Source organism: Oculina patagonica, chromosome 9 (genome assembly GCF_052425735.1).
Source record: "Oculina patagonica isolate OP01 chromosome 9, crgOcupat, whole genome shotgun sequence".
Classification (NCBI taxonomy): Eukaryota; Metazoa; Cnidaria; class Anthozoa; order Scleractinia; family Oculinidae; genus Oculina; species Oculina patagonica.
The window spans coordinates 1,413,734-1,435,856 of NC_135766.1; the positions used below are offsets into that span (position 1 = coordinate 1,413,734).

The following is a 22,123-nucleotide window of genomic DNA, read 5'->3' on the forward strand; positions in this document are numbered from 1 at the left end:
ACAGATAGCTTTATTGTTCCACAGAATGATTTTTGAAAAATCACCACCTGCGAGATTGTTTACAATATCTTGCCTTGCCGCCGAACATTCTGCAAAATATTTCAAGCATTCTTCATAGAAAGTTGGTAGTTTGACGGGCAATTTTTTTACATCAAAGTCACAACAAAGAATAAACTTGCCACCAACAGGTTTTAGATAGTGCAGTAAAATCGTTTTCCAGTTGCTGGGTTGTTTACTTGCGAGTCTTTTACAACAAAGAATTCTCTGAGCTTTTATAATTGAGTCGAGGTGTGGAGCTTTGAGTCCACCATCTTCAACCTCGCTTACAAGAGCAAGACGTTTGATTTTGTCTCTGCCTTTCCAAATAAAGTCAAAAATAATTTTATTTGCTTCATTAACGAATTCTTTATTTAAACAAATCATACTCGCGCGGTATAAGATTACTGGGATAATGAACGTTTTAACTATTTGAATTCTACCGATAAGGGTCAAATCTCTCCACCTCCATATTTTTAACTTTTTCTTAATAGAGTCGACCAATTCATCAAAATTTAACTGTTGTTTAGTACGATTGTCGTATGTGAAATATATTCCGAGGATTTTGAGAGCTTTTTTAATCTTTATACCGTTAAAAAGGTTAAAGTCGGGGAATGATTTTATGGAGTTTCCAAGTAACATAATTTCTGATTTGTCACGATTAATGTTAAGTCCAGAGCACTCTCCAAACAATTCTAAAAGTTTGAGAAATCTTAATATAGAACTATCGTTTAGGAGAAAAGCCGTTAAATCATCTGCAAAAACCTGCAGTTTTATTTCTTCTCCATCTACCATGATTCCCTGAATGTTTTTGTTGCTTCGTATACTTATATTTAAAATCTCCAGGACAATGATGAACAGATAGGAGGAAAGTGGATCTCCTTGCCTTACACCTCGCTGTATTTCAAAGGGAGCAGTAGCAAAACCGTTGTTCATCACGCAACTTGATATATTATTGTAAAAAGTCTTAATCCATTGAATAAACGAAGGTCCAAAGCGAAAAGCCGAAAGTGTGCGAAACAGAAAGTCCCTATTAACAGAATCAAACGCTTTTTTGAAATCAACTGCAACGAGTCTTCCCTGAATCTGATATTTTTTAGTGTAATCCAAAACGTCGTCGATAGATCTTACAGCATCACAGATAGTTCTGTCTTTGGCATACGCACTTTGATTATGGTGTATGATGTTAGGAAGAACAGCTTCTAGTCTTTTTGCGATGGCTTTTGAGCCAATTTTTACGTCAACATTAATGAGCGATATAGGCCTCCAATTTGATATAACCCTTCTGTCTTTGTCTTTCTTTTCAATTAGTGTTATGATAGCTCGCTTTTGTGAGCTTGACAACTCTCCGTGATCATATGAGTAATTTAGGCTCTCCACCATCAGATTTCCGAGAATGTTCCAAAATGCCACATAGAATTCTACTGTTAGGCCATCTTCGCCCGGTGATTTGTTATTCTCAAATAATTGAAGACCTTTAAAACATTCAGCAACTGTGAATTTCCCTTCACAAATTTGAGCATCATCAGCCGTGAGTTTGGGTATTTCAGGGTTCTCAAGAAAAAAGTTGAGCGAGTCTGTTGGTGGAGTTAAAGAGTCATCTTTGTAAAGATCCGTATAAAACTTTTCAATCTCATGCATAACATTTTTTGGATCAGTGATTAAAGTGCCCTCCTTATTAAAAACCTTGCGGACGGAGCTTTTCGCCTTTTTGTGTGATTCGAGGTTTAAAAAATATCTATTACTTTTCTCTTCTTTTTCATACCAGGTTGCTTTTGATCGAATTATTGCGCCTTGAGCTAGATTTTCATATAAATTATCATACTCAATCTTTACATATTCTAATTGCTGAAGGTTTTCATCGGATGGGTATTGTGCACAGTTTTCTTCGCAGTTTTTCAAAGAAGCCTCGATGTCTATTACCTTTTGCCTTTTTTTACGCGCCTTTTCTTTGCCGTATTTCATCGATACCTGTCGTATTCTGTATTTTATGAAGTCCCACACGAGCCTTTTGTCGGTAATTGTGTTGAATTCATCCAACCAGATTGGCATACTCTCATTGATTAATGTGATGAAGTTGTCATCCTCCGCCAGGCTGGCGTTAAATTTCCAAAAAGAAGGGCCGTGTTGTTGCTTACTTATGTTATTGAAATGGAGTATAATTGCCGAATGATCGGAATTTATGGAGGAGACAATATCAGTTCTTACGATGTCTTCCTGACAAGCGTCGCTTATTAACCAATAATCAAGTCTTCTTTGGATAATCGGACGTTTTTGCCTCCAAGTAAATCGTTTAGATTCAGGATTTCGTATTCTCCATATATCTACTAAATCATAATCTAAGCATAATTCGCTAATATTTTTTGTGGAATCTTTTTTTGACGGGTTACCACCAGAACAGTCAAGATCGGTGTCGAGCGCAACATTAAAGTCACCTCCAACAAATATTTTTTGCTCTTTATCGGCGACAAAACTTTCAATGATCTTATTAACGTTTTCAAAAAAAACACATTGCTCTTGCACCTTATTAGGCGCATAAATATTTACAAGCAGGAAAGCTGAGCTTTGCACTTCAGCTTCTATTATTAGGTAGCGTCCTTCATTATCGGCATTGACAGAATTTAATTTGAAATCTAAATCACTCCTTATCAGAGCCATTACTCCACAGCTGTGATTAGTACCATGTGAAAAAAAGAGCTTACCTTGCCATTGTGTTTTCCAGATGTCTTCAACTTCCTCCGTGCTGTATGTTTCTTGTAGAAATACAATGTCATATTTACGTTCATTCAACCACATAAAAAGAGCCTTTCTTTTCTTTGCAGACCGAATCCCTCGAACATTTAGTGAAAGAAGTTTAAAATCAGCATATTCTTTCTCGAAAGGAGCAAATGATCATGCGAAAGAATTGAATGACTGCGCAAAAGTGCGACAAAGGTGAAAGAGTGAAAGCGAATTTATAATCTGCCCGAGGTCTCTTGCGTCTCACGTTTTTAACACATTTAACACAAGACAAAAGAAACTTACACAATAACACTAAACATGCTAAATAAGAGGCAGCAGATATTTTGTATCTGTAGCGCTGCCTAAGGAATTTGAGGCTATTCATATGTGTAATGATACGCACCCGCTTTAAAATTCAAAACAAAAGGTCAGCAAGTTAACAGCATGACATGCACTTTGTCTGCAGCGGTGGAACCGTGCGAGGTAGCGCTGACCCAAGAGAGGGAAGGGGGTGGTGATGTAGTGTGGGAGGAGGAAATTTCATTTCGCAGTGCAAATGTTACCAAAGTCCCAGTAACTAATTATAGCAAAGCTCTCCCAGCGGCCTTAGGGCCGCATAGCGGAACTCCATTAACATAGATATAGGAGAACCGTGCATTCGATTTTTAATTGTCACCACAACTTGCGGCATGGTTTGTGGGCGCGACAGCCCTGCGTACGTACGTTGTCGCCTAATTTGGCAGCCTTACTCAAAAAACAGGCCAGCTACGCCAGCGTGAAGGTTACAGGGAAAATTTTTAACTACAGATCAGAGCAGTGGCTTTCAGCAAGCGCTTTTGGAGCATTTTGAGATGAGAACGTTTTTGGTAAATGCCGACACTTTGCTGAGCCAATTTCGGGGTAAGAATAATTATCTTATGTATTTTTAGCAAGCCCCATGAGCAGCCATTAGAGTTCTGAGAACAAATATGTCGTGAGTATTTTTTTTTTTTGTCAAGATTTGTTCTGAGATGGTTTAATTATAGCGGCGGAGATGTTTTAAGTCTATTCCGAAGCTTGTCAGAAGGCGAAAAGCTTTTAGCCTATTTTAAATAGTATATTTACATAGAGTAAAATTACATACGGTATGTACAAAACAGAATTCATGTAGGTGAGAAATGTTTTTCTTTTCGAATTCTGTCTTTTAATATTGACAAAATTGGTCTATAATATAAAAAGCGACAAAAGTGCCGGCCGATAGCGCGGGGCTAGTGGAATGATTGGTTCGGCTAGTGTCTTTTTATTACGGGTAGCCCTACGACGAGCAACCAACATTTTGTTTTGTTTTTTCTTCTGGTGACAAAATTCCGAGAAATTACTGTGAGTTAAAAAGTACAACATTTTTCTTAGGTAAAATGACCAAGCGACTTAATTATTCTTTCAAATTAAATGATAACATTTACCGACAGTGCACGGTAATTGAATTTCAGCCAATTCAAGTCGCGGTGGATTTTTCTTCGGAAATCCTAGTTTCTATTTAAAGTTGCCCACTCATTCTTTTAAGGGATTTTAATTTATCGAATTTCTATCGGATAGACTTTGAATTAAAGTACTGCACTACTTAAATTAATTAATCGATCGAAACTTTCATGGCCTTTGCAAAAATAACTGTTATAATTTCGTAAATTTGTAATATCTTCAACCGAATGGCGTTATTGAATAAACAATATTGGAGGAGCGAATACATTTGGAGGCTTTAATTTTTGGTTTAATTTCTAGTCTGTGTTTCAATAAAATAATACCACACAACAGTTTTTAAGTTTATTGTTATTATTTTTTTTTGGTGATTTATGATCTTGCATAATAGTTATGCAAATTACCGTCGAAGATTTGAGATAGGAGATAAGATAACAGCTTGCCATAAGGGCAAGCTGAGTTTTTTACTTTCATCTCAGCCTGACTTTGAACACCTGTTTACGAAAACACAAAGAGCTAAATTATTAGTGAATTCATAGTTTGCTGGAGAAAAATGTATCATAAGTTGCAACAAGAAAGAAGTCAATTAAACTTAAAACGGCATTGGTGAAAACAGAAGCCTCGCAAGAAATCAAAAGAAAGCTTAAAAAATAGGTCACCAAGGGTGACATGAGTCTAATGCCGTATGGCATAGTGATACAGATTGCGCGGTTTTCGTAAGCCGGTTAAAATTGGTTAGAGGTTTGTGTTCGGGAGTTTAATTTAAAATGCTTATAGCAAGCTAGGGGCATCGTGGATGATTATGGATGAAAACGAAACAGTCATAAATGTTATATGCTTCACAAAATTTAAAGTATGAACAGGAGTTGATGTTACTTCTTCCGTATTGTCCGTAAAAGCAGAAACGATTAAACATTTGGACAAGATTGCGTGACGATTTACAAAAAGCATGTTCATTACAACAAGGGTTGAAGAACTTCACATCGTTTTCTTTCAGATTTTTCACCATTTTGATGATGACTCTTGAAACAGATTTTGCAATAAAAGCACTTGAAATAGTGACTGTTACTCCATTGTACTGTAAGCACTTAGTGACAGATTTTCCTAAAAACGGGTGTAAATGCTCACGTCAATATAATGATGACCTTTTGAACGCTGGAAACTAGGCAATTATTATCGAGCTACCATACACAGGAGCGAAGACTGTTTATCATGATGTACAAATTTCGCGAATCATCACTTCCATATCAATGTAACCATTTTATGATTTTTCTAGCTGTAAGAAGAACTTAAGATCTCTGAGAGTCGTAAAAGCATGAAATTCGATTTCAGTGTATGGCAAAGGCCGGGACAGTGTAATACTGCAAAGCGGCCAAACAAACGCATTTTGATTTAGTCGCGTAACTTGATTTACATTTATCCATGTACATCTTTTATTTTTGAAGGTTTTTGTTTGCACTGTAAAGAAAAAATTGGTCAAAATTCGAATGACTTAAATACAAAAACCGAGGTAAAGTTTTCTATTTTTTAAAACAAAATAAATATTTGGTCGCATTGTGTAAATAAACGCGAGTCGCCGTCGAAATATTTTTTCTCAAAGACGTCTTGCTTTTTAAGCAAGACGAAAACACAAGTGCTTAACTGAACTGAAAACGAAGATTTATTTTCACAAAAAGCTTACAAATGTCTTAACTGGAAAATTATTTCGTCCTGTTCAAGTGTTGAATAATCGTGACTTGAGAAAGAACTTTTAATTATGCGTGGGAACACGTGTCGCTGATTGGCTGTTTTTAATTGAAACTAATCGTGCGTGTCCGTACGGAGTCCGTTCTTGCAGCTGATCATTGTTTTCTACATTACAGCGAACGATTATCGATCCCGAACCATTCCCTTGGGATTGCTAACAGCTTTTTTCATATAACAAAGAGTCTAATGCGCATGCGCAAAGCGCACGCAAGCATTAGACTCAAAAATGTTAAAGTCGCTTACAACATTCCGCATCACAAATAATGAAAGACAAAGCTAGGAGGCATATCGCGATTAACACATCAAACTCCCGCTAAGAGGCTGCCTCATTTTGTTAATTACTTTGACTAAAGTTCTAAGATGACGGAACGAAATTACGTTATTAAAATGGAACAGTAGAATTCCGCTTTCCCGAACCATCGATTCCTCAGCGAAACCTTCCAATAACTTAAACCAAAAGTGGTTTCCCTTCCCTCAGGCGAACACTGCATTCCCCCCCCCTCCCCCCCCCCCCCGATATCTTCAAGTTCCTGAATTCTCGAACCAATTTTCGTTTACCTTGGAGGTACATGATGATAAAGGAGCTAGAAGAGATGGGTCTAAGGGACGGACCATTATTTTCTTGGAGGGGGGGGATGAAAATTTATTTTAGTTAATGCACCTCTGCAAACATTTTTTTTCGAAATTCTTACTATTTTTTGTTATACATATCGTGTTTGCAAACAATTTATTTTGTCTTTCCAGGCCCTACAAACAATTTTTTTCAATATTTTTTCATCCCCCCCTCCAAAAAAATAATGGTCCGTCCCTAACATGGGACGAAGCGCAGGCCAAAGAGGAAGACAGGTTGGAGTGGCCAAGAACTATCGCAGTCTTTTGTCCCAGACGGGATGAAGAAGTTGAATGAGTGTATGGACGTGCGAGAAATCAGTATTTTACTGCAGTTACATATTTCAACTTAAAACGCGTCTAGAAAATCTATTGATCCCCTCTCCCCCCCCCCCCTCGTCCCCACGCTTCATCGAGGTGATTCGTGGTGCGTTTTTATTTGTTTTGCAGGTGTTACTTAAAATGACTGTTGAGATAACAGATGGAAATAACTTAATTTCTTTCTTGGAGACGTTATGTAAAGTAACTTTTTCAAATAACAGGTTTGAGTAATACATCACCGGTTGTCGGTACATTGCACTTCTAACCTTGACGAACCATGCAACACAGTCAACGACCTCCGAAGCAATTCTAATGAAAAACCTTTCTTACCCAGTATGTCTTTGAAGATTGTGTTTATTCTATGGGGAAGTTGGCTTTACTGCCACGCAGTTGCAAATCAAGGTGAGTTAAATTATTTTTATTGATTTTTTTCCCTAAGCTTAGAACGGGCGTTCGACTGGTTGCTAAAAATGTTTGTACCATTAAATCTCAGGAGATAAAAAATTCTTTAACCAACTAACGGGAAAGCCGTTTTACGGAGTACAAAATTGCTCCCAGCATATATACCTTATTTTAGGAAATTAATGCTCCCAAAAATAAAGGTTTTTGAAATTAACGCGACTTACATAAACGCGAAAGAAGGGAAAATTCCTATTTAATCAAGGAAATTAACGCGAGGGACGGGGCAAATTTTCAAAATGAACAAAATACGCGATTTTTGACGTCTATCAAGATAATCTCGCTTTTGTTACGCTCTTCTGAAAGCAAGAATAAACTGGAAATATTGCAGATGACATATCTTTAACGCTTTTATACTGTAACAGACTGAAAAATAGTGCACAGAAAAAATAAGGTCTTGGAAATTAACACTCCACTTAAATAATGTCGCGGAAATTAACGCTCACAAAAAATAACTCGTCCTAAATTAACTCGCACTTTGAGAATTTACGTTAAGTTTGTGGAGCGTTAATTTCCTATAACAAGGTATAAACAAAACGTCCGTAGAATTTCTGAATTGTGCGAGGACACAACTTCGCGGTTTTAGAAAATCCGACTTGCAAACTTGGCTTATCTAACTTTATAACGCTCTCTTCAAAAGTATCACAAACGAACGTTACAAGGCCAATATAAAATGCTTAACAGAGGTGAAAGGTGTGTCCAAAAATATCATTGTCTGTTAAGTACTTTTATGGTGCAAAAATAGCTTCATTTGTAAAGCTTTGAAACCATCGAGAAACACTTTTATGTCCTTACTTCCCTTAGTCGGGGTTCTGTTTGTTGACTGAGTCTGTTTACGGGCCCCCAAGACAACAGAGAATAACAGAAGAAGATTGTGGGACGTTGGCTATATGCCATAGCATTTTAACAAGAGACAAAACCTATTTCTACAATTGATTGTTAATTAAACTCAAGCCCAGAAAAGATGAGGACCACCTATCGCAATAACTAAAAATGCGTATTGAGATCAAGTAAAAAATAAAATTTATAGCAAACTAAGATATAGAAAAAATAATTATTTAATACAAGAAAATTAAATGAAAAACCTACGGCAAAGGCATGGGGAGGAGGCGGGAGTAGCAAATCAACAAAAGGAAATGATTCAGTCGACTCCAGACAAAGGATAATAGATCTATGGACAGGTCTGCACCTCTAATAAGCTAGGTAGAAGCGAATGGAAATAACTGAGCCCCTCTTGTCCCAACGCATTGCTAAGACAGAAATTCTACCTTGTGTGACGAACAACAATACGATAAAAGGGAAAATTACATAAATATTTAATTCGCAGGCAAATAATTAATTAAGTTTCTAGTTGTTTTTCTTTTTCGTTTACTTAGAGGATTTTTTTCAAGATCTCTGTCGATATTGTTGACTACAAAAACAAGCAAAAAACGGAACGAAGTTTCGGTATCAATTTGGCACCATTATCAAGTAAAGAATGAAACGAAAAATATAATTTATACTAAAAGTAAAGTCGTGAAAGGCGTTGTGAAATAGAATGAATTAAATTAAGACTAAAATTACTGTTCAGTGTTCGTTCCAGTGAGGTGTTATAATATTTTAAACTCGAATTGCAAAAGCGATAATGTAGTCATGAAAGAGTTATGACATTTCAATACTAGGGTTTAACAAATCCTTTTGCGCGAATGGGTCTGACTGGGTGTAAAGACCGAACAGTTGTCTGTTGTATTCGGCGGCTAATCGCTAATGGATAAGCAAAATTGTTGAAACAATTTCGTGGAGGAGTTACTAAAAATGTCTTAGCCAAATCGGTCTAACTGTGTGTCCGCGATGTAAAACTACGCGCCCGTTCGACTGATATTAAAATTAAAAAAGAAATTTCTTAATTATCCTCTCCCCCTGAGGGGCTTTACAAGGATAATTACTAGAAACAAAGATTTCCGGTATTCTTTTATTTTTGTTTTCTTTACCTCGACATGGATTCCAAATAAGAAGTCACGATTTTGCCACGACATAGAACGGTACGAAAATGTTTAAAGAGATGGGTAAACGTGTCGATGAGACGTTGCAAAGTGGAGATGTGAACGGGTCAAGAGCGCGAGGCGATAACATTGCGGCATAACTTTGTAAAAGGAGGCCTGAATAATTTTAAACACTCTTCAAAAATAATTAGCGGGACTAAAATTCAAGAATATTCCGGTAATGAAAACAGAAAAGCATTTTTGCCAAGCCATTGTCGTTTGCGAAAAGAAATTTTCAGAACAAATTCCAAATATCTTGAAAACCCGTCCTCTTATATTCTGTTGGAAACTGTTCAATATTAAAGCAACATCGCGGCGACTATGAAGACAGCATCCATTTTAGGAAAAAATGTAAAGAATCAAGCAATGATCTAGATGCGTTCAGCTTCAGCTTGTCTATTGGTTTCAAAACCTTCCACTAGCTTTTCTGAAGCTTGATATTAAAGACAACCAGTCCAAGTTAAAAAACTTAAAGGAGCTTTGTCTAAGCTGTTCTGAAATTAGTGGTAGGCAACGAAACCCATGAAAAACACTATCTTTGAACATCTAAATGAGTTTATAACCTTAATTTTTGGATTGCAATCAAGCTACTGAAACTGCTAGAAAAGTTAAGCCTTTATTTTTCAAGTTACAATCCATTTCCACCCGAGCCATCCGTAGCAAAAGTTGCTTGGTAGCAAATTCAGTGCTGTAATATTAATACATGTAGCAATTTTTAATAAAACAATCCGAGCAGACCTGTGGCCACCACACCCCGGGAGAGAGGGGCGTCGCGCCGGGAACCCCCGGAGACCCGGGCCGGGAGGAGCGAGCGGCGGGGGACCCGGGCCGGGGCGGGGCGCGGGGGGGGGCGAGGGGGGGGGGGCGCGGGGGGGGGACGAGGCCCGCGGGAGGGGCGGGGAGCGGGGGCCCAGCGGGCGAGACGCCGAGAGCCGAGAGACAAGGGGCACACCCCCACGAAAAGCAAAAACGCGAAAAAATGGACCATTATTTTTAGGTTTTCTGCGACAAAAACAAACATTTTGGCTGTTCATAAATCTGGTAAATTCCGTAACAAAGTCCCTTTTAACCAATTCGCCATTGTGGTTCACTTTCTATAAAATAACAACCAGTATTTGGCTATTTCACTTTGTTGTTTTGCAAAGAACATGCAGCCATTGTTTTGCACATAAAAGGGGCTTTGCAACGATCTTTGAACAGCCAATATATATCTTGTGTCGAAGACTGAACATAAAAATAATGGTCTATTATTATTAACAGTTGAAACTGTTAACAAGCGTCTTTGGCTGCGAATGGCAAGGATGGAAATGGATTACAACTTGAAATTTTTAAGTTGAGCTTTTCAACTTGTTTGCGCGCGTTTCAGAAAGTAGATATTTCAAATGTATGGCCGTGGTTTGATTATCTCCGCAAATTAAGGTTAAATCTTCATTTAGACGTTGAAGGTTGTTGTGTTTTTCATGGTTTGAGTTGCATAGTAATGATTTGAAAACAGTTTAGACCAAAGATCCGCGAAATCCCCGTGACGACCTTTGTTTGGGGGTTTACTTTATCCCCCGATATACTGGCAGTGAAGCAGTTTGAAACGTTTGCTAAAAAACCCTAATGGCAGTGAATTTGAAATGTCCTTACATTCCTGAGCATATTATTTAACTGATGTCGATTAATTTCCAGGTCTCTGTCGACGTCTTAAGTTTTCCACACCTTTTGATGGCTATGTTCTTATGGGTCACGTGATAAAAAATATCTCGTTAAACATATACCGGGTCGAAAATATTCAAAGTCGCTGTAAAGATCGTTGCACCATGGAAGACAACTGTGTGTCATTCAACATTGGTCCGCCAGTTGAAAACACGGTTTTATGCCAACTTAGCGACAGAGACCACATCCAGCACCCTGAAGATTTTCAAGCCGCCAAGGCTTCCTGTATAGAGGTACTCAGGTGAGAGAGTCAGACTGAGTACCATAATTATCATTAAGGTTTTGATTTAAGGACGTTTTATCGACCTTTTTTCTAAAACTTTCATAGCTGTGAGATTATGGGTAATTCATGTCACAAATGTAAAATAAAAAATAAAAAATAAAACAATGGGGGGTCCCCAAATTCGTTGCGGAGATAAGATGCCCAAAAGACCACACAAAATCTGAAAAATCGGGTTTCGTTATTGAATATGGTTGCAGTATCTGTTTGTCCAAAAGTATGGTAAATATCGCCCTGAAATGCAATTTTGTCAGCCAAATATTATTTACTTGTATTCAATAGGTAAAGTTCCTTACAGTCAATCTAATCATTTAACGAGTGCTCCATTCGGAGAGTGTAGTGTTTGAAATACATGTAGCAACCAAGATTGACACCTCTATAAAGCCGAAGCGGTTACCGTTAAGACCATAAATAAATGCAACACAACATTGTCCCCCCTTGGACACGACAATAAGCATCACGTTTTTACTTATCACATTGCATTACTGTTGATGACAATAAAATTTACATCGTCATTTATTTCGCAATGTAGTGATTTAAGTTTAATTTTCGTTACAGTAATCACAATATGCGAAGTTTTCGCTTATTTCTCTCCCTCGGCCATTTGACCGGTTATAAACTCATACTGACTACATACCGTCCGAAAATCCAAAAGCAAAACAATGTCACGGACAAGAAATCACAATGAAAATCGAAAAGATGGGCAATACAATAACTATTTCTGTGCAGTTGAATAACGATAGTTCACAAACCTCTCAAAGTATACTTGGAAATTTTCGGCCCTATATCCTTCCAACTGACGAAACCAAACCTATATAACCGTTCGTTAGTTCACAGTGAAGCGACAGTTTCCACGTTAAATAACAGAAAACCACGGTAAATGTCGTAAATGTTTTGCTTTTTTCAACAGATGGAATCAGCAATGAAAGTATTGTGTTTTTTCACTGCGAAGAGTTCACACGGCACTCGTGCTCTTGTTATAATGCCTCACGGTCTGAAAAGTTTCTTCTTAGGATATATTCCGCTCTCAAACAAAATTTCCATTCATGGAAGGAAATACTTCAGAAATGTTCAATTTGCGTGACGGATTGTCGGTGTCGGGAAAAGGTCATGTTGCTTTAGATTAAATTACTAGTGGTATTAAAATTTAGAAACTTTCGCTTTTATTCTTGACAAACCAAAGAAACTTTACTTGCCAACTCGAAGTTTTTGACATTTTTGACATGTATTTGCTGTTTCTTTAGAGGCAAATGACAAGAAATTTTTGCAATTTATACCTGGAAACGCATATAATTACATACGATCTTTTGAAAGTAGCCCGAGGATTTTGTGGCACTCCGGCTGCAACGCATGCTATTTGAAAGCCGATCTTTTGAAATGAATGGCACGCTTGTTCTACTTCAGTGAGCATTAGTCCACACCTAGCGTTATCCCGGTAGCACTTCCACCTCACCCACAACCACCGCATAAGTGTAGTTCAAACACTACACTAAAAATCACATTTGCACTCAGCAGAATTCAATGCCTAGAGAACAAAAAAATTACAATTCTTAAACTTCCTCGTTGTTTTTTCTTTTTCATTCAGTGTTTGAATTTTTCGAAAAATAATAAATTGCCTGTCAAAAGTGTTAGGATAACCAATCAGTGAACTTCAAACGAAGTAAACGCAACCGAACGGCTACCAGCTTTATATGTGTTAAAGATGATTTCCAGTCCGTACTGCGCAGACTCGGGGTTTTTTTTTTTTTTTTTTTTTAATTCGTTGAAATGTTATATTTCGGTGACAGCATATATGAATTTTTTTTTTCTCTTTTTTTTTTGTTCAATAATTTTGTGTGAATGGTTTGAAATTTTTTTTTTTTTTTTTTTTATTTTGGGGTTAATAAAAAAAAAAATATTTTTTTGGGTTTTTTTTTTTTTTTTTTATTGGCCCCAAAATTTTAATTAACCATCAAAACCGCGAAGAACATCTTTGGGTCTTAAGGAGTTTACAAGAATTTTACTCAAGAAAACGTACTTTATTCTATTCTTTAGAACCCATGTTCCGCAACCCGTGCCTTAATAATGCAACCTGCTTAAATGGATTCACGGAAAAAGGATATCTTTGTAAATGTCAAGTTGGTTACGAGGAAGAACAATGCGAAAAAGGTAAGACCAACGACACTGCATTTAATTGTTACATTTTAGTGCGTGACCAAGGCAAACAAAATGTTACGGGACACGCTTTAACTGCGTGAATTTACGAAGGTTTTAACTATAAAATTCGTGATTAATAGGTACGAATTTTTTTTTAAGTTCTCAAAATTGCACGAGCCCTTTCCCTATATAAATGGAAATACCCTTCTGAAAAGTGACATATTTTTACTAATATGAACAACACAAATGATGTTTTTTCCGCGTTTCATAATGCTCACAGATATCGACGAGTGTGTCAGCGGTGTACACGACTGCCACAGTTCGGCTTCATGTACAAACACTGAAGGATCCTACAACTGTTCTTGTAACCATCCTTACACAGGAGATGGAAAAACTTGCAGATTGGAAGCAGGTGAATACAGCACATTGATTCTGTTTTGCTTTTAAGGCACAGCGAAATTATTTTTCACTGTGTAGAAAGCCCTTAGCGTTCTCTACAAGATGACATATATTTTTGTTTGCTGTGACGTCATTAGAGCCGCCATCTTGGATTACACCATTTTTTTAGAAAGTTAGAAATTTCTGCAAGGAATGAATGAACAGCTTCTAAAAGTTTAAACATTGTACAGTAAATCCTCTTTCCAAAATTTCGAAAAAACCTCATGGGGGGTTGGCATCTACCCCCCCCCCCCCCACTTGTACGTCCAAGGGTTAATTGGTTGAAACGTTTTATCTAAGTTTCATGAATTCTTTTTCAGCCAGAAGTCTCCCCTTTAACTGGACTGCTTTCTGGTGGTATGATTCTAACACTACGTGGCCGGCCAACGAAACTGATGTCCTGGCTTACAACTTTGGTCATTGCCAAACAAATGATCGCTATTGCTTTGGTCGCCTTCCTGTGTCAGCCAGTGAAGACTCTACTGAGATGCTTGCAGTGGATTCAGAAGGGACTATGTACAAATGGAGTTTTACTTCTAGCAATAATCCAGTTGCTAATGCAGTCTGGAGAGCATTCCATGATCACGAGATAATACTTCCCGACGAAGTAAAAAACCAAGTGCCTGCCTGGAATCCAGAGGTGTTGAGTGGCTCGGCACCATTATCTGCTCAAGATTCATTTATGTACCGTGAACAGTATGGCGTTAAATCAGTTCTACTGGATGACGATGGATGCGAGTGTTACTCTACTCTCCTTCTTGGTCACGGCATATGTCATGTTGGGCATAATCCTTCTTTTAGTCCCGCATATCATTATGGCGTCGACACTTTGTTTGACCCAGTTGGATGTCCGGCTCCACCACCTGATATTGGACTGACTTTGTATTTCCGTTTTAAGGAGATATAATTTACCTTGTGAGTTTAAGCTGTTTGCTAAATTGGTATTATGAGTGTCTAGATAGGGGAGCTGCAATCTTAGCCATCAGTTATTTTTCGTTGATTTCTAAGCAATCAGTGAACATCTTAGTCCTTTTCTTAGCTAACAGTTAATTTTGTAGATCTCAGATCTAAGGTAACTTTTATAAACGCGTGATTTCTCAGTAAACCTTGGTAATACCGTAAAGTCATCGTTGTTCCCGAATCTCTCCACCGATCCTCTCCCCCCCCCCCCCCCCCACCCCCCTCCAAACACTTCCACCCCCAATCCCACCCCGCTTGGAGCTCTTCTTCGCCACAGGGGACGGTAGAAAGAGAGATCCCTCAGAACGAGGTTGCGAAAAGTCCGGGAAAAATCCCTGGATTTATTTTTGCTGAAAAGTGGGCTTTTCAGGACCATGGGCTATTTTTTGAAGGGTGCTATTATAAAGGATTTTGGTGTTACAAAAACAATTGGGCTGAAATTAAAATGAACTCAAAATAAGTTCTACAATCAGCAGATGAAGATACTTGAATAAAATTAAATACTGGACAACGCGGCCTTCCGTAGAGGGCTTTTAAATCGAATGATATTTAATTAAGCCCAAGGGCTAGCTTATATTTAGTAGGACTAATTAATGTAATTAATTTTTGTTCGCGTTTATGGATATTTGGAGGAATTTTAGGGGAAGGTAGGCTTTTTCGGGAAGAGAGGGTGGGCTTATTTTAAAATTATCGGAATTTTACGGTACCGTATATATGTTCGCCGTAAATAGAAAATTAAGCAAGATGCGTATGTGACACAACATTTAAACTTGATTTTAAAATTTTTACTCACAAGATTGCTCATGCTTTCTGCATGTTGCAGGATGCAAATGCCAACAAGTACGAAATTAAAATAGAAACGCCTTTTACAGCATAACATAGAGTATCAATCTGACGTGCTAGTGGAATGGTTAGTAGGCAACAACAACAACAATTTTATTCGTACCTCGAAATTAAATTTACAAGGCAAACAAAGAATAAAACAAAATGAAGTACATGGCTGCCCGAAATAACCACCACTGGCTATACTGCTTAAGGCGCGGTGGCCTAATGGTCAGTGCGCAAGACCTGGAACGAGCGGCGGGTCTAGGCCGGCGGGATATTGTGTTGTGTTCTGCGCAGACTTACTCTCATAGTGCCCTCCCCCAGGTGATAAATGGGTACCGGCGAATTTACTGTGAGAAAACCCGCGATGGATAGCATCCCATCCAGGGGGTTATGATACTCATAGTCGCCTTATGATACATAGAACGGGATAACCTCCGGCCAGACAAGCCACTTGGCTCGACAGCAGGCTTTACCTTTTAACTGGCTAATGAGATTGGGCCGCCATTCTTAGTGTTTACAACGATAATTTTTATAGGGGATCAGGTACTTAGGACTTAGGAGTGTACACCATGAAAAAATGTGGTCGATAAATTTGTTAGACTTATTTGGTAAGCTGAAGAGGAACATGAAGATTGGAAAATGGTCTTCATAGTGATAACATGAGGCTGACAAGCAATGGAGTGTATTTCACTTTATATTCACACGTTAATGACAACTTTAAGCTTACCCTTGTATGTATGAAGGTTAAATAAAGTCTTGATAAGCAGAAATTTGTGCACCTAATGTCATCTAGATTGTAAAGCCTCATTTGCCGCTACGTTCAAAGTACAGTAAATAAAGAAAAAGACAAGAGTTCTGTTTTTAAATCATTTAAATGAATAGATCTAGTCAGTTCCACCTAGTGTTTTAGTGTAACAATTCTGGCAATTATGCCTGAACAAAATTCGCCAGTCGGTAACTCAAAACAAAGAATTACCAAAAAATTTGCTCACAATCGATCTCACATTTTTCTTCGATATTCAGACGAGGGCCCAACAATCGGGGTTCTGGAAAAAACTGATACTAGAAATAAGAAATTGAGATCTTCATCACTTGGAGTGGAACCTTCAGAACTGCTTTCATCCAGCTTCATGACGTTCAAAAGATCTTTGTAGTCTTGCCTGATTTAAAGAGGATCAAAAACCAAATATGAGCAGACGGCTAACGGCAAACCGCGGTTTGCCGTTTGCGGTAAGATGGCCAAACCTCCATCTTAAGGTCTCGAGATCGGACTCAAACGAGAAAGTTCATCATGCGATGGTTTAGGTTTGCCTTCTTCGACTCTCGCAATCGCTGGACTAATATCAGGATCAATGCGTTGGTCCCTAAACAATTTCGACTGCAGTCCAAGAAAATTGGCCTTCTGTAGCCTTGGACGCCCCCTTCTTCTCCTTGCTTGGTTGCACGACTGCTGCGGAAACATATTTGGTCTCACCACATGATGGGCAACTTTCATGTTTTCGTCTCGGCCTGCGGTACCCTGCATCTGCCTTCGGAAGTGATCAATGAAATCAACCAAAGCAAGCATCTCAAGTCGGGTTGCACTGTAAATTCTTTCATGCAGGTATAATGTGCGGCTTCCATAAGCAACAACACGTTTGCTTTTGAGATAGCACAGCACCAATACCAGAACCACTACCTCCACCAGTATCAAGGATGAGTTGGTCGCTGGTTTCGCTGAAGTCAGGATAGGTTTATACAGGTGGGTTCATGAGGCAATCTTTCAGTTCACAGAAAGCTTTCTCTTGTTCAGGTACCCATTTGAACTCCACGTTTTTTCTTTTTCGAGCAGTTTAGGGGTTCTGCTGTTGCAGCGAGGCCAGGAATAAATCGTGTATAGTATGTTACTAGGCCCAGGAACCCTTTCAACTCAAAGACACTTGTAGGGGTCGGCCAGTTGCGGACAGCTGCTGTTTTCTCAGAGTCGGTCTGTAATCCTCTCAGCTGAAACAACGTGACCCAAGAAAGAAACTTTCCGCTGGCGGAAGACACACTTTGGGGGTTTCAATCTTAGGCCTGCATTCCGCAGCCTGTCGAAGACAGAACGGAGATGAGACAGGCGTTCATCAAAGGTACTCGACATTATGCCAGTACCTAGAAGCTAGATCAAGGCAACTGAACCACTGTGCACCACCCAATGATTCTAAGATGTCTTCTGACCTCAGGAGGGGTTGGACATCTTTCACAGTTACTGCATCAAGCCTTCTATAATCTATACAAAGGTGGTAGCTACCATCGTGCTTTTTGGCCAATGCAGAAGGGCTACTCCAGGGGCTGTTTGAAGACTCGATTCTCCCTTGTAATAAGAGCTTGGAAAGTTGCCTATCAATCTCATCTCTTTTTAATGGAGTTAGTCGACGGGGTGCTTGTTTAATACGGATGGCTGAACCACTGTCAATGGTGTGCTCCAAAAAAGTTGTACGGCCTAACTTTACATCTCCAGTGGCGAACAGATCTCCGTATTCTTCCAGCAGTGCAATAAAGGATAGATATTCCCCTTCTGAAAATGCGGAGAAATCAGCACGAACCCCATGTTTCCAGACTGGCGGTCTAGGGGAAGGCATGTCTTCTCGAACATCTTGTTTTGTCTGGCACGACAGATTTTTGTGCAGTTTTCCTCCACCTCGAACAAGTTTACTGAAGCACCAACACGATCAAGTGGATGAAACTGAGCTACAGTTTGACCTGGCAGTAAGCTTGCTCTGAGACGTTTGCTATGCGAACAGACGTTCTTTTCTCCCCTTCGGAATGGGCAAAGAGCGTGATATACAGAACCCGCTTGCAAGCTTTTCCGCTGCGTTTCACCGAGGTCCTTTCAAAATCCCAGGAGTCCCGCAGTTTCGCTCAAATCCGGGTTCCAATTTTCCACACTAAATCACCTCAGTTCCCGCTTTCAACTCAACTTCCTCTTCGATGACAATAGGGCAGACGCTTGATACCTTTCGCTGGTAAAAAATTGGTATGTCTTCTCATTGAATCACGAGCGTTCCAACATCATACAAGATTCGGCAAGATTCCCGTTCAAAGAGATCCTATCTCAAAACCCAAGCGTGTGGACTCCCCCTAGCAACCAACATGAGCAGCCGAAACGAATGAGTTACGCCAGCCCGACGGCAACCCCCGCCACAGCAGCGCGGGAGCCGGGCGGAGACCACTTTTCTTCCACGTTTCTTCATTCAGAATGCTTGAAGTCGCGCCAGTATCCAAAAGCATTGACACACGAGTGTGATTAACCAGACCGGAAACATAAACAACATGGCCCGGGCACCACAGCCGCTTAATACATACACTCTTTATCGTAGCACGAACGTTGGGTCCTTGAACCGTTCACGCGGAGAGGTTGACCCTCGACAGTCACCCTTGCCCATTTCCCGATATACTGAGGCAATTACGGGCATAATGGCCGTTATTTTGACAACGAGAACATCCAAACTCTTGCAGATTCCCAACGGCGCGGTTCTTGTTGTTGCTTTTGCAACCTTTCGAGCCGCGAATTAATGAATGCCATCAAGCTCTTTTAAGAGCTTGATGCTCTGAATTTTCGAGGAGATTTCCATTCTTCCCTACAGCATTTAACTGGGATCGTGGCGTCTTGTATTCAGACGAGTTTCGCGACGCAACGCGAGCATTCTCTAGTTGTCGTATCAAGCCTACGGTGGCTGAAAGGCTATGGGATTGCTTAATAAACAACTGTTCGCGACATCCATCACAGTAGCGAATACCCTCCAAAAATCGGTCTTTCGCAATTTTCTCCCTAACAAGCTAGTCGGCGTCAGGGTACGCGTTCTAGGCTAGTTCTAGATGATTATCATTATACATTCCAACGTCCTCGTTGATGTTTTGTTGGCAAGCTCGAAGAATCAGTTTGCAATCACTAGGGGATTTGCCAGAGTCAAAACAAGCAAAAACACGTTGTAAAAATTCTTGATACGAGCTGCTCTCGAAAATTCTGTGAAGTTGAACGGCTCTATATGCTGCTTGACCCAGTAAAGTGACCAGAAATGCTTTCTTTTTCGTATCCGGTAGGTTAACCAGCTTGGAATATTTGTCAAATTGTGACAACCATACCTTGAAATTCTGACCGAGCGAATACGGTTTCGGCTGCTTCAAAGAATCGTTTCTGCTAATTGAATCGCTTCTAATTGGTTTATCCAAAGATTGTTTAAAAACCTAAGTCATCGCGTTTATCAGCTAATTTCTCATACCACCAGTCTCTCCCTGTGGCGCAGTTGAAAATGTTTCAGTTTTGACAGCGTGACCACCGAAGGCGCCCTAATCGCTGGATTCTCCGGAAGACATTTTCGGGTCCGTTCCAACACCACCAGTCGCTTCTTCTCTTCTTTACCACCAGTTTTACTCGTAGTTATCCCACCGCTGCCACCAATTGTAAAGAACGGACATACAACTCGTTTAATAAGACCGCGCGCTAAAACCACTTCGATTGTACACGTACACACATTCAAGCGCATGCAATTGAAAACATGTCACATGATCCCGCTCCTCCACCTATTTGGTTGGTGAGTTCCTAATGGAACTCATATTACCTGAGGTGAGCATATTGACCTCGTGCTAGATTATTCTGTCTTACTTGGGTGGTGAGTTCCATATGGAACTCACGTTATCTCATTGTTCCTTGTCACCCCCTTGGGAGCATAGGGCGTCCACCAGTTTCCTTGAGCGCACACGGTTCTTTGCTAATGCTTTGGCCCTTCCAAAGAAGTAGCCTACTCCTTTCAACCCCTGCAGCACGGATCGCTTCCAATTGTTCCTTGGTTGGTCGTGCAACTTTCCTAGGCCTCTTTCCCTGTGGGTGGTAGTGCAATACTTGTGTTGCTACATTGTTACTTTCCCTTCTGAGAGTGTGGCCAATCCAGCGCCATTTCCTACGCTTAATTGATGTTACAATGGATTCCATGTTGGTCCTTCTTAGCAGCTCTTCATTGCTAATTACGTTCGGCCAGCGGACTCCCAAGATGTTGATGTTATCTGAGGTCAGCATATCGACTTCGTGCTAGATTTTTCTGTCTTACTTGGGTATTGATGTCCTTATGTAACTCATGTTATCTGAGGTCCGATGATATTGACCTCGTGCTAGATTAATTTCGTCTAACTTGAGTGGTGAGTTCCATGTGGAACTCATGTTATCTGAAGGCAGCATATTGACCTCGTGCTAGATTAATTTCGTTTAACCTGAGTGGTGAGTTCCATGTGGAACTCGTGTTATCTGAAGGCAGCATATTGACCTCGTGCTAGAATATTCTGTCTTACTTGGACAGTGAGTTCCTTATAGAACTTGTGATATCTGAGGTCAGCATTTTGGACTCGCGCTTCATTATTCTGTCTTACTTGAGTGGTTAGTTCTTCATGTTATCTGAGGTCAGCATATTGACCTCGTGCTAAAATCTTCGACAAAACTGTTGAAACATTTAGCTGATTACAATTAATTTAGCTAACAGAGTTCAGTTTTGCAATCCCCGTCCCCCATTACAATGTTTTAAATGCTGTAGCGGTTTCAAAACAAAGCCTGTCGAACCGCAAACCTAAAAGAAACAATATTGAGTAGGAGAGATAGGGATAAAATATTTTTACCCGCTTACAGGTGAGGACATTTATGAAAAATACGTAAAATGCATGTGTTTGTTTCAACTAGTTTTGTACAAGATTGTAAATAATTCTGTCTTACTTGAGTGCTGAGTTCGGTGATAAATAGTGAAGAAATTATTCAACATGACACGAGCGTGGGGCAATCGGTTTCAGACAGGCTTCAGAGGCGAATCCAGGATTTCAAAAGGGGGGTTGATGGCAGACCATTAAGGCCTAACCCTAACCCTAACCCTAACCCTAAGTGGCGGCAGACGGCGAAACGTGGCGTAACAACAACCAGACATGAGCGAGAGCTAATTTTTCTTTCTTTATTTATTTTCTATTTCAAATAAAGTGACATTTCAAATTTTTTTTTACTGAAAAATGGGGGGTGGATATCCACCCTATCCACCCCCCCCCTGTATCTGCCCCTGGCGCTTTATAGCGGATATTTGGCAAAACTTAATAAAATGGACTAAACTCGGCCGTGATACAGTACCTTAAATTTTGTAACGGTGGATCCAGAGTAGGGGCTCTGACATTTTACTGAAGGGAGAAAAACGCCAAAAAGTACAATGGTAGTTTCGATCTACACTGTAGCACTAGCTACAGTGCTAACAGTTAATTTTGTAGATCTCAGATCTAAGGTACTTTTATAAACGCGTCATTTCTCAGTAAACCTTGGTCAAATGCCGTAACGTCATTGTTGTTTCCGAGGTCTCTCCACTCCTCCTTCCCCCCAAAAAGACACTAACACCCCCAACCCCGCTCCGCTTGGAGCTCTCCTTCG

General features: G+C 39.7%; 2 protein-coding genes across 2 annotated transcripts; both read left to right on the top strand.

Moving 5' to 3' along the window:
- Positions 1-7,205: 7,205 nt before the first annotated feature.
- LOC144665417 (uncharacterized) lies at positions 7,206-11,316 on the top strand. The gene is made up of 2 exons (XM_078526677.1): positions 7,206-7,290; positions 11,043-11,316. Exons 1-2 carry the CDS (start codon positions 7,224-7,226, stop codon positions 11,312-11,314), a joined length of 339 nt encoding a protein of 112 aa, XP_078382803.1. The 5' UTR covers positions 7,206-7,223; the 3' UTR covers positions 11,315-11,316.
- A 2,072-nt stretch (positions 11,317-13,388) lies between these two features.
- On the top strand, positions 13,389-15,070 carry LOC144666713 (uncharacterized). Its single transcript, XM_078528094.1, has 3 exons — positions 13,389-13,497; positions 13,766-13,897; positions 14,244-15,070. Exons 1-3 carry the CDS (start codon positions 13,389-13,391, stop codon positions 14,828-14,830), a joined length of 828 nt encoding a protein of 275 aa, XP_078384220.1. The 3' UTR covers positions 14,831-15,070.
- Positions 15,071-22,123: the final 7,053 nt, after the last annotated feature.

Excerpts from the sequence above, each read along its gene's own strand:
- LOC144665417 (XM_078526677.1), top strand. The coding sequence starts at position 7,224 with ATGTCTTTGAAGATTGTGTTTATTCTATGGGGAAGTTGGCTTTACTGC. Across the intron at positions 7,291-11,042 it reads CCACGCAGTTGCAAATCAAG|GTCTCTGTCGACGTCTTAAG; the intron begins GTGAGTTAAATT and ends ATTAATTTCCAG.
- LOC144666713 (XM_078528094.1), top strand. The coding sequence starts at position 13,389 with ATGTTCCGCAACCCGTGCCTTAATAATGCAACCTGCTTAAATGGATTC. Across the intron at positions 13,498-13,765 it reads GGAAGAACAATGCGAAAAAG|ATATCGACGAGTGTGTCAGC; the intron begins GTAAGACCAACG and ends TAATGCTCACAG. Across the intron at positions 13,898-14,243 it reads AACTTGCAGATTGGAAGCAG|CCAGAAGTCTCCCCTTTAAC; the intron begins GTGAATACAGCA and ends ATTCTTTTTCAG.